Source organism: Rana temporaria, chromosome 9, assembly GCF_905171775.1.
Source record: "Rana temporaria chromosome 9, aRanTem1.1, whole genome shotgun sequence".
Classification (NCBI taxonomy): Eukaryota; Metazoa; Chordata; class Amphibia; order Anura; family Ranidae; genus Rana; species Rana temporaria.
In genome coordinates, this window is record NC_053497.1 from 38,306,063 (window position 1) to 38,318,261 (window position 12,199).

A 12,199-nucleotide genomic window follows, 5' to 3' on the forward strand; every position below is an offset into this window, starting at 1 on the left:
ATGCGGCCGCGTCACGAGTTGCCGAAAGAAGCGAGCGTCGGTGAGCAGGCGCCGTATAGCCCTGTATAGAGCCCACTCGCAGTCCGGCTTCTTTTGTCAACTCGTGACGCGGCCGTATGCGCCGGGGGGAAGCTTATGCCATACGTCAATCAATTTGCCTGTGAATAGGAACGCCCACTCCCGTGGGATTCATACCCGGAAGCCGCGGGGGGAAATAAATATATAACTGTATGTACGGCAAAAAAAAAAAAAAGATCAGCGTACAGTCAATGTCAGAATGGAGCTTAATGTAATGTTAGAAACATTTTTTAGGGTGAACACCCACTTTAAGTTGTCAACAGAAGAGATATTAGCACATGCCATTTACACAGTCTGAACCCCATCAAGCTGTCAAATTACGTTCTGACTTTGGTACAGTATGTTACTTCCCACCTGGTCTGCCCCATTCAGTTTTATATGATCTATTGGCCAAAAAGTGGTGGAACCCCCAGTCCTTTGCAATTATTTATAGTTGGACGCCTTGGTGAAGGTACTTTATCCCACGTATATGTCACAAGTGGCCCCGATAAATAAGTAACCTTTTTATTATAATATTTCATGAGTAGCTTAAGATAACCTTATAGTCCACATATACTGTATACTGTATAGACTTTATCCGGCATACACTTTAGGACTAGCGTGGAATGAATGACAGTTCATAGTGGAGGGGAGAGTTTAAGAATCCAGCCATCTGTGGAGCAATGTCAGACTCTGTGAATTCAGTCTGGGAAGTCAGTGTGAACTTCTGCAGGATGGTTGTGAGGAAGATAAAAAGTTCCATTTGGACTAAGCTCTCTCCTGGGCAGATGCGTTTACCTGTGAGAAGTATAAGAACTGGATGAATAAATTAATTTTCATACAAAGCAAGCTACATACAAGCTACATACAACTTTATTGTGCTTGTGTATATTTTGCCATCCTAGGTTCCTCCTTTCCATCCTAATCTAATTAAATTTAAGTTTTCATTACATACCATGTCATCCCTGGGTATATGTGCTTCTCTATGCAATACAAGCAGATAATGGCTGATGGGAAGGGTCATAGCATCCCGAGAACATCACAGCCCCTGGCTATAGTGATGCAAGCTGTTGGTTGGCTCTTTGGAGGAAGTATGCAAATACCAAAATGCCTTGATGGTTGGATGTCATTCTGGGGGAGTGGTCATTCTTTGCAGGATGCAATAGCATAATTCAGCCGTGCCAGGTGTGTGCCTGAGCGCATGTGAGGTGGAACGGCGCTCCGGCGCATGTGCGTTTGCGGCCCGATAAATTGGCGCACACGCATTGGCACGCTAGTGTGTGCTCAATTGACGCTCTGGCTGGCCTATATAACGCTGCTCAGGCACTCTAAGGCCTCGTACACACGACCGAGAAACTCGACGGGCGAAACACATCGTTTTGCTCGTCGAGTTCCTTGTTAGGCTGTCGAGGAACTCGACAAGCCAATTTTCTCCATTCCCGTTCAGGAAATAGAGAACATGCTTTATTTTTGGCTCGTCGAGTTTCTCGACAGTTTCCTCGACGAAAATGTACACACGACCAGTTTCCTCGGCAAAACAATATCCCCCAGCAAGTTTCTTGCTGTTTTTTGCTGAGAAACTCGGTCGTGTGTACGAGGCCTGACAGGTTGCTGGTTTATCTTCAGCTTCCTGTTTGAGCTTAGTTCCTGTTTCCTGTATTTGATTTCCTGTTGTGACCCTGACTACTCTGCTCTTCTCCTGGACCTGACCTTCGGCCTGCTTAATGGACTCTGTCTTGCTTCCTGGGTTTGACCCTCTAGCCCTTGACCTTCTGCTTGTGTCCCGGATCTGCTGCTTGTCTCCAGTACTAGACCCTCTGCCTTTCAACCTGGACTTGCCTCCTGCCTCCTGGCCTTGATCCTCTACTTGTGGCCTGAACTTTTGTGTCTCAGCCAGTGATCTGGAAATAACTTCATACTCCAGTGTTTGACCCTCAGCCTGTTCTGGACTTTTGCCAGAGAATCTTCCGGTGGGCCATCCTACCCGCTTGTCACCGCACAGCTGCCCAACTCTACCAAGACCATCTCTCAAGTCTTACCCTACCTGCTGGTAGCCTGTGCCTCTTCGTGCCATCCACTCCCTGCATCACCTCAAGGGGGCGGAGTGCACCTAGTCGCAAGGGCGAACCGCTCTCGGCATCTCGGCAAGTACTTGTCTGACACATAAAGACTGCCCTATGTAATGCACACAGTACTTCCCCTTGGCGATTTCAAGGACCTAAATCCAATGAGTGAAAGGGGTGGGACAAGGACAGTCAGCTAGAAGATGCCGGATGTCCTCCAGCCAGGAATGAGGCAGGCTCTATTTGACTTGCTGCAGCTTCTAATACACTCTGTGAGCAGCTCACAGTGTGCAGGAAAATCATAATAAGCGATGACCTGTAATACATTTTTTAGATGATGCACTTATCAAAAGATATACCTGCAGAGAATGGCATCAAAGCATCGTTCTTTCGGAACTTGCCACTGTCATCCAAGAAGTGGTTGGGATTGAATTTATACGGAGTAGTGAACTGTGTGGGGTCACGATGGACAGTGCAGAGCAGAGGATAAATTTCTGTACCCTGAGAAGACAAAAAAATAAAATTAACATTTCATAGAGAAAATACAAATAAAAACAAGATATTTAAGATAATAAAATCCTTTAAGATCCTTCTCTTTCTACCGGCGGACCGTTTTTAGCGGACTGTCCGGTCGTCTGTACGAGGCCATAGAGAGAAAAGATTCGACATAGAGAGAAAAGATTCGACATTATAGAGATATGAAGATTCGACGAAGTAGCTAAAAACATACGATCGCAGCGAGTGAACATTTATGATAAAATGCTCCGGCCATAGGCTATAGAAGAATTCTAATGTTGGTTAGTAATAATAATAATTAATAAATATAGTTATTATTAGTCATAAAACATTATAATTCTACTATAGCTTGTAGGCGGAACATTCGACCGGAAATGTATGATTGCGGCATCGTATAGTTTCGCTGCTCCGTCGAACCTTCTTTTTTTTTTTTTTTAAGATTCCGTTGAATCTTTTTAGAACATTCGACAGACACCATAAGCCTTTAATGACAGATTCGACCTTAATAAATGTATTTTTCAGACGAAAGTGAAATTCCGAAACAAAATATTTCAGTGTGCACAAGTCTAGAAAGAACTGGTTAAATCAGTGGCTCCTATGAGCGTAGTGCTACATAGTATAAATGTGAAAACACACACATACAACCCAGTGAAGAATTTCCAAGTTACATTATTAGGAGTGCAATGTCTATGCTGTGTGCCAGTGAATGAGCTATTCACCCTCTGATGGATACTCAATATTTACATTGTGGCTCTGTAACCATTAATAAATCTCTGAGGCCCTGTACACACGATCAGTCCAAACTGATGAAAACGGACTGAAGTTCAGTTTCATCGGAGTCCAATGCAGTGACCTAAAACACAACGACGTGCTGAGAAAAATTAAGTTCAATGCTTCCAAGCATGCGTCGACTTTATTCTGAGCATGCCCGGGTTTGGAACCGATGCTTTTGCGTACTAACCATCGGTTTTGACCGATCGGTTAGGTGTCCATCGGTTCAATATTAAAGCAAGTTCTAAATTTTGCGACCGAAGGATAACGGACCGATGGTCCATTTTCATTGGTTTTGTCCGACCAGTGTAGGTACCAAATTTTGACCTGGTATCAGCCTCCTACAGCTTACTGAACAGCAAAGCTTAGATAAGGGTAGGAAAAAAAAGCACAAGCAGCAATTGGGTGTATTGCAGTGCAAGGAGTATTCTGATGGAAGAAGAGAGCAAAGTGACAGAGACATTAGCTTATCAATGTGCTGCTTCTCCTCTTATGCCGCGTACACACGACCATTTTTAACGTCATGGAAAAAAACGATGTTTTTCTCAACGTGATTCTTGTCAAGCCTGCCTTGCATACACACAATCGTGGAAAAAAAATGCTGGAGCAAAGTGCGATGACGTACAACACGTACGACGGCACTATAAAGGGGAAGTTCCATTCGGATGGCGCCACCCTTTGGGCTGCTTTTGCTAATTTCGTTTTAGTAAAAGTTTGGTGAGAGAAGATTCGCGCTTTTCAGTCTTCATGCTTTTCAGTCTGTTATAGCGTGACGAATGTGCTATCTCCATTACAAACGCTAGGTTTACCAGAACGAGTGCTCCCGTCTCTTAACTTGCTTCTGAGCATGCACTTTTTTTTCCCGTCGTTAAAGCCTACACGCGACCATTTTTCACAACGTGAAAAACGACGAGAAAAATTAGAGCATGTTCTAAATTTTTAATGCCCATTTTTCACGCTGAGAATAATGCTCTGGAGCCTACACACAACCGTTTTTAATGACCAATTTAAAAAATTGCATTTTTCTCGTCATGAAAAACAGTCATGTGTATTACAGTCCAATCACATGGTGTAAGCAAGGAGGAGACCTGTAAGTGAAGGTGAAACTGTAGAACATAACATCGGGTATGTTCCCCTCCAGGTAAGACTGTGCTGTGAGGAAAAGCTGTGTAAATCTCTAGACTGGATGGACAGGAGTACCAATCCTTTTGGCAGGTAAAACAGCTCCCAGATCTGTATTTCATCTGTGCATAAAGAATTTTGGATGGCTAGAGATACGCTTTAAAGCATATCTAAACCCAAGAACAAACATTTGATACATTGCAGCTTACCAGTTCTTAGATGCAGCGGTTGAATTGTGTTTTACAGGCTCTTTTTTTCTTTTTTTTCAATGGGGATCCTGCCAGTAGTACACTTCCCATCCAAGGCTGACAGCAGTCAGTCACTGCATTGCATCTATGGCTGAGCAACATTGTCACTCTAGTACCGGAAATGTGATGTGACTATAGAACACATCTACCTCTCCTCATCTCCGTAACATAGGACGAGTGTGTTCTGTCATTTTTTAGCTAGTAATGCTGATAACATTGTTTGAGATTTCAGTTCAATGCACAGTGAGCAAACAGGACACTGGATTTCTATAAAGATCGCTAGGTATGTTTGTGTACTTGCAGGAAATATAACTAGTCTAAAAAAAGAAAACTGATAGTACTGATAGGCTGCAACATACTACATTATTGTTCTTGGGTTTGTTTAACTTTAAAGCAACCCTGAAGTCTAGAGCCCCCCAATAAAAACTGTTGACTGAATCAGAGTATTGATAGTGATACTAGCCTACGGGTTATGCAAATATTGACAAGATCCTTTCCTTCTGGTTCCATGGTCTATTTTTGTCCAAAGTCCTTGACTCACCATTGGCCATGGAGGCCACCTGGCACACATGGCTGCCCATAGAGTGTTGAGAAACCAGGAAGGGACATCCATAGAGTGACCAGAAAGAGATACAGTTGCTGTTTTCTTAATAAAGTGCCACCATTTTTGGGGTAACAGACAGCTGTAAAACACGACCAGGGCCACTTGGAGGTACCTGCACTAGCCTCTCGACACTGATTTTGATAATGATTCCAGCCCATAGGTACCCTTGAATAAAATAATATAGTGCAAACCAGGGGCGGACTGACCATTTGGGCTCTCAGAGACTGCCCGAGGGCCCCATTCTACTAGGGGGCCCCATCAGGGATGCCAGCCTCAGTAAAACCAGGGACAGTATGTAAAAATATGTGTTTTTTTTTAAATCCCAAGATTATAGCTGCCCCGCCTCCAGTACCTTTTCAGTGTGTGTCTGTGTGTATGTATACTGTGTGTGTATATTGTGTGTATGTGTATGTATACTGTGTATGTATACTGTATGTATGTGTGTGTGTATACTGTGTGCCCCCCTAATCTATTGCCTGGGGGCCCCATAATCTCCTATTGACCTGGGGCCCCATGAGTTGTCAGTCCACCCCTGGTGCAAACAATAGTTATGTGCTGTTAACAGCAATAAGTCAGTTCATTTATATGCAGTCCATGGAAGAAGACCAATAAAAAATAATTTATGATTGGTGGTGATGGTGGAGGTCACCCTAGGCAAGTAACAAATGAATAAGGTTTCCTACCTTAGGTATCACATATCCTCTAAATTCTGTGTCTTTGGTCATCATGCGAGGAACATTTAGGGGTATCACATCACAGAATCTCTGCACCTCACTCAACACAGCCTGTGTAAACGGCATGTGTAATCGGTCAACAAATTTTGGGACCCGTTCCCGTCCGATCACTTGGTCAATCTCATCATGGAGTTTGGCTGTACAAATACAATATCCGTGAAATCATATTTCAGACAAATGCAGTTTTAAATGCCAATTGAATAGTATAGAATGGATTAAAGTGTGGAATGTAACATGACCATGCATAATGTAATTCAAGCTCTTCCATGCTGGTTCTGGCAATCCACAAGACTCCTGTGGTTCTCTAGCATGAAGCCCACCGACCTCACCCTTCTGTGACACCCTGCGGTCAACCCTGCCTTTCCTGACCAGAACCTAGCACCCCATCTAGCCTACTTTGCATCCAAGTCCTTTCCATGGGCACAACCCTTGATGAAGAGTAATCCCAGTTGGAAAAGACTAACTAACCTAGTCCATACTAGGTTCTTTCATTGCTACAAACAGGCTTTACTCAAGAAGGTCATATGTACAAACAGTTATACAGGACAATGGCGGCACCACACTTGAATGAGTTACAAAGTCCTTAACGTCCTAATAACACATTGAGAGAGATATTTCAAGACATAAGACCAGCACCCTAGCAACGGGTTACTCTATGTCGCAACTTATCCTTGTCAGCAATACCTCCAATATCAGGAGAAATCCTCAAGCTTCCCCTCTAAAGGGGAAGTCCAGGTAAATTAGTTATTTTTACATCCTGTTTCTGAATGGCTTCAAGCTATTTTTTTTTCAGACCAAAGGCCCAATGACTGACTCCTTATACCCCAGCCCTAGAGAACCTATCGACTAACGGGGTATGGTTACCACACAACCTGGGGCAGGATGCCAACTAAGGCCTTGTACACACGATAGGATAGCCAGAGGACAACGGTCTGAAGGACCGTTGTCTTAGGTTAACCTATGAAGCTGACTGATGGTCCGTCGTGCGTACACACCATCAGTTAAAAAAACGATCGTGTCAGAACGCGTGCTGAAAAAAACGAAGTTCAATGCTTCCAAGCATGCGTCGACTTGATTCTGAGCATGCACGGGTTTTTAACCGATGCTTTTGCATACTAATGATCGGTTTTGACCTATCGGTTACCAGTCCATAGGTTAAATTTTAAAGCAAGTTCTCATTTTTTTAACCTAAGGTTAAATAACCTATTGGGCCTACACACGATCGGTTTGGACTGATGAAAACGGTCCTTCAGACCGTTGTCCTCTGGCTATCCTATCGTGTGTACAAAGCCTTAGAGGGCTTTTCTACAATCACAGCCCAAATAATGTTCTCTGCACCCAAACTTGACCTGGTTTCAACCCCTTGCACTCCACTATACTGCACAACTAAGACTAGGAATGGCAGGAACAGCATAAAGAAGCAGTTAGGTGTGCTGCAGTGCTCATGTACTAAAAAGGGGTATGCTGATAGAAGGTAAAGGTAGTGTGACAAAGAGATGATATTATCAGTCAACTGTTTCTCCTTTTACTGGGAGAAGGACAAGACCCACAAATGTTACTTCAGGGTGAGTTAAAACAAACAGTTAAATCCACAGATAAATTACATACTGTATATGGGAGATGTTTTACTTCAAATGATTGGTATTCTATCAGGCTTTGAGATATACACAGTCCTACCACACAGTACAGCCGATTGTCTGGAAGGGCAGAAGACCTGATTTTTCTCTGTAGCAGTTAAGCAACACGTACAGGTCTTGTACCACACCCAGCCTGTTACTGGACAGTAAAAAAAAGAAATAGCCGACTGATGATCCTATCTTTCTGCCACTCTGCTCTTTTCTCCTATCGGCATTTTCCTGTAACACAACACAATGGAACACCTTGTATTCATTAAAAAATACAAGGTGCTCCTTCAATGGTCACAGTGATGAGTGTGCAACCACCAGTGGTTACTAGGCAGAAGGCAAGCAGCTTGACACAGGACCCAGAATAGTGCTGCTACTACTGTAGGAGAAACAACTTGTAGGCAGTGTCTTGTTATCGTACTGCATTGTGCATGTATTAGTGAGCTTTGTTTACAGGCTGCCCAGGGGGTTAAGAAAGTGTTAAGTCTGCTAACTCATGGGTGTTCATAGCTCTGTCTCCTTGTGTAAGGTTATAAATACAAGGGGAGGCAGGCTCTTACCCTTCCTCATGGGAACTGACAGGGAGCTGTGCTGTAAGATGTAGCTTCTCTGGGAACACGTGGCCACCCTTTTGGAGGCACCCAGTTGGGGTACTTGAACCAGAACATGAACCTTAGACAAGGACTCTCCCTTGCGTAGAGGTATGACATGGGCAGCCTGAATTTGTTAGAATGAACTAGAACTGTGTGAGCAATGAACTGTAAAAGAATGTAATCTTTTGACCCTGCAAGTAACTTTTGTAAAAGTTCTTAAAGAGGGAGTTCACCCTAAAAATAACTTCTAACCTTAGATTACTGCTCATTTTGTCTAGGGGAATCAGCTAGTATTTTTAAAATCAAAGCTGTACTTACCGTTTTAGAGAGCGATCTTCTCCGCCGCTTCCGGGTATGGGTCTTCGGGACTGGGCGTTCCTATTTTGATTGACAGTCTTCCGACAGGCTTCCGACGCTCGCATCCATTGCGTCACGAGTAGCCGAAAGAAGCCGAACGTCGGTGCGGCGCTATACTGCGCCTGTGCACCGACGTTCGGCTACTTTCGGAAAATCGTGACGCGATGGATGCGACCGTCGGAAGCCTGTCGGAAGACTGTCAATCAAAATTGGAACGCGCAGTCCCACAGCCCATACCCGGAAGCGGCGGAGAAGATCGCTCTCTAAAAAGGTAAGTACAGCTTTGATTTAAAAAAAAAAATAGCCGATTCCCCTAGACAAAATGAGCAGGAATCTAAGGGTAAAAAGTTGTATGTCCGGGTGAACCCCAGCTTTAAGCTACTAAAAACACAGTCTGAAGTTCCTTCAAAGGGGTGCTTGTATAGCAGATTTATCAAAAGAACGGGGCTTACACCAGGGCCTGTGTACTACTAAAGGTGTACAAGTGGAGAATGCCACAGGTGGAAGATCTTATTGCCATTACCAGAAGTAACCAGTAGAGTTTTTGGTGTTACAGCCCTTCTTGTGTTTATTAAAAGTCAGCAGCTACTAAAAGTGTAGCTGCTCACTTTTAATAAACACACACTCACCTGTCTCAGGATCCAGCAATGTGGCCACCCGAATCCTCAGCTCTCTCCCTCGTCTGCATTGCCAGTGTGGGCACTGGCTGTGACAGCTTGCGGCTTCACATGCGCAAGTCGTGCTGCGCCTGCTCAATGGCCAGGCAATCTTCTGAAGCCTGTAACATATTGTTAAAACTAGATACCTGCTCTCCCCTAAAAAAAAAATGATATGCCAAATGTGGCATCTCAGGGGGTAAGGAGTGCTTAAAGCTGCCAGCTGGCATGTGTACAGTGTGACTAGCAAAGATGATGTTTGCTCTGGTAGGGAGGGGGTGACTGAATGCAGTGCCCTTATGTATCCAGCACTGGACCATGTCACAAAGCCCCTTTCTATCTAGCACTATGTCATGGGAGAAATAAGTGTGAAGAGGATCCTCGAGAGTTGGCTTAATTCAGGTAGCAGGTCACTGGGAGTGAGGTGACATCAAAGATGAGCTGGAGAGTGGGATACAGGCTCCATGGTATCCCCTCAAAGGTGCTGTACCATAGAAGGAAGTCTGTGTACAGTTAGTCAAGTGTAACGTTGCTGTGAAGTGAATGAGACACGAAGAGGTAATTGTGTCATTACATGCTCACTTTTAAGTTAAAGTTCCATCTCAATGCATATTTCTCATGACTGCAGCCTCCGTCTGCTTAGTTGGGCATTAGCGAACAAAGTTTCCAGAGTTCCCCTTTGTGGTGCCTTAAGCCCATCAACAACCTTAGGTATGAGATGTACTGTTGTTGGATATTCCAGCCTTAAGAACTTTGGGCTGCCTTTAAACCACTGTGGAGTACTGAGCCTGGAGTAAAGGTTATCTCAATCGGGGGTCCCACTTGGATTACACAAGGCCCAGCTGAGTGGAGGCACTGCCAGAGAGATGTGTTTGGGACCCCTACACATGCCTTGCCTTGCTCACTACTAGTGTACTTAGCTGTTTGCTCAGAGTTCTGTATTTCATCTACCAGACATGCCATGTACGTTCATTGATTGATTTCATCATTCATTTCAGTCTGTGTGACAGCAACATGACAATCGTACATTAAAAAAAAATAGCAAAAAGTATCTGTTTCCCCATTGCAACAGATCAAATATTTATACATTCTTCATTTAGTTTACTCCTTGTAGTCACCTTGTATCTCTGGGTACTTCAGCACGATGAGAAGGCTATACCGAAAGGTGGTATTTACAGACTCAATTCCTGCTAGGAATAAGTTATGGGTGGTAACTAGGAGATTTCTTATGGTAAATTCGGTGTTGGGGTTATCCTTTTCCTGCAGAAAGATGGGAAATGTTACAGTTCATATCAATGGCAGAAGCAAAACCCTCCTTCCCCATGCCAACCACATCCAGATGTAAGACATGTTTGATAACCTTGTTCAGTTATGATTTCTTTCCCTGTGATCATAGGTGTGCTCAGTCTATTGCATAAGGGTGTGCACCCCAAAGCTCAAACACACACTACTGATCACTCACCGTGTTCATTCAGATAGGGGAGGGGATGGTCAATTAAATATTTACCGGCCCCTTCCTCCACTCACCCTAAAACATCCTTGCGGCAACAGCTGGAGGAAGAGGAGGGAAGCTGGTAGCACTGCAGAGAAAGAAGGGAGCCAGAGAAGTAGGGGGGAATCTGTGCTGTAAAGGGTGATTAGGGTGTGCCTGGGCACACCTGGCACACCCTGTGCGCACGCCTATGCCTGTGATATACCCTGAATGGGAGGGTGTTTCTGACTTCTTTCTTCTTCCATAACTAAACAAGCTTGAGTTAGTCAAGCATTCATGTTGAAACATCCAGCTACCAGACACATTTGTATGTTTAAATTGGCCTTAAAACTGACAGTTTCACTGGTAGATTTCCCCCTCCAGTGCAATTCTGTGAGAATATGATGCACACAAGGCCATTTTAGGAGTGCATTCCAGTGGAATTTCAAGCACCCAGCTTTCCCAGGAGGCAACAATGAGGAAGGCAACATCAACTGTGACTCCCTAAACTGTTGCAAGCAGGGGCAGAGGTTAGTTTTTTAAAAGTATTGTTAAGAACTTTGTGACATGATTTTTTAAATTTTATATATTAGATATTTGCATTACGGGGGGTGCAGATGTTAGTAAAGCAGATCTTACATTTTCAAGGTCCGCTGTACCTGTAGTGGGGTCAAAATAATTAGACTGTTATGTGTAAAGCAGATAGCTCCATGTGCCTGCTTGCAGTTTCAGTTGTCTTCTACATACCAGGGGCCTAGAAAGTCATCATCACTTGGTTTATTCTTCTCCTGTCTCTGGTTTATCTTGATTGGCCCATCAGTGTGATAGGTGGTATCTTTGTTGCCACAGGTTTGTAAACCAGTATAATTATCACCTTGAGCTACAGGCACAGAATTTCAATACAGGTGGCCTATGTAATCTTCCTGGTCCATGTGGAAAGGTTTTGACATTCCCCCACCCAGGGAAAAAGCTAATCGCCTCTTCAAATCACCATTTCACAATTTTACATGGTACTTACAAACTGCTTGTCACCTGAATTCCAGGCATGTCCGTTGGTCCCTGTTCTTCTCTTGGTTCGACTCTGTGATCATCTTCAAGGCTAGTTCTATCACACACAAAGCTGATGCTATCACACACTCTTTTGATTCCCAAGATACTGCAGCTCCCTTTAAACCAGATTTTTTTTTTTTACCACTTGCACCCTGGTCCTAACCTTGGCCCTGGTGCTTATCTTTATTTGCCTCTGTAACCTCAATGTCCACTGTGACTCCAGAGCACTTGTAGTATCCTGAGACCTCTGTGACTCCAGGCACCCTGAGCATATTGTGTTACCTTTGTATCCCCAGTGACTGCAGAGTACCCTGAGCATTCTGTTTCACTCC

The 12,199-nt window shown here is 44.0% G+C and overlaps 1 protein-coding gene across 1 annotated transcript in view; it reads right to left on the reverse strand.

The window, feature by feature from the left end:
* Positions 1–305: 305 nt before the first annotated feature.
* The window catches only part of LOC120913338 (cytochrome P450 2G1-like), a 28,068-nt gene continuing 16,174 nt past the window's right edge, over positions 306–12,199 (reverse strand). Inside the window, exons 6-9 of the mRNA XM_040323208.1 lie at positions 10,465–10,606; positions 6,065–6,252; positions 2,480–2,621; positions 306–855 (exon numbers count right to left, since the gene is read on the reverse strand). Coding sequence (XP_040179142.1) covers positions 674–855; positions 2,480–2,621; positions 6,065–6,252; positions 10,465–10,606 — 654 coding nt within the window. The 3' untranslated portion in view covers positions 306–673. The remainder of the gene's footprint in view (positions 856–2,479; positions 2,622–6,064; positions 6,253–10,464; positions 10,607–12,199) is intronic.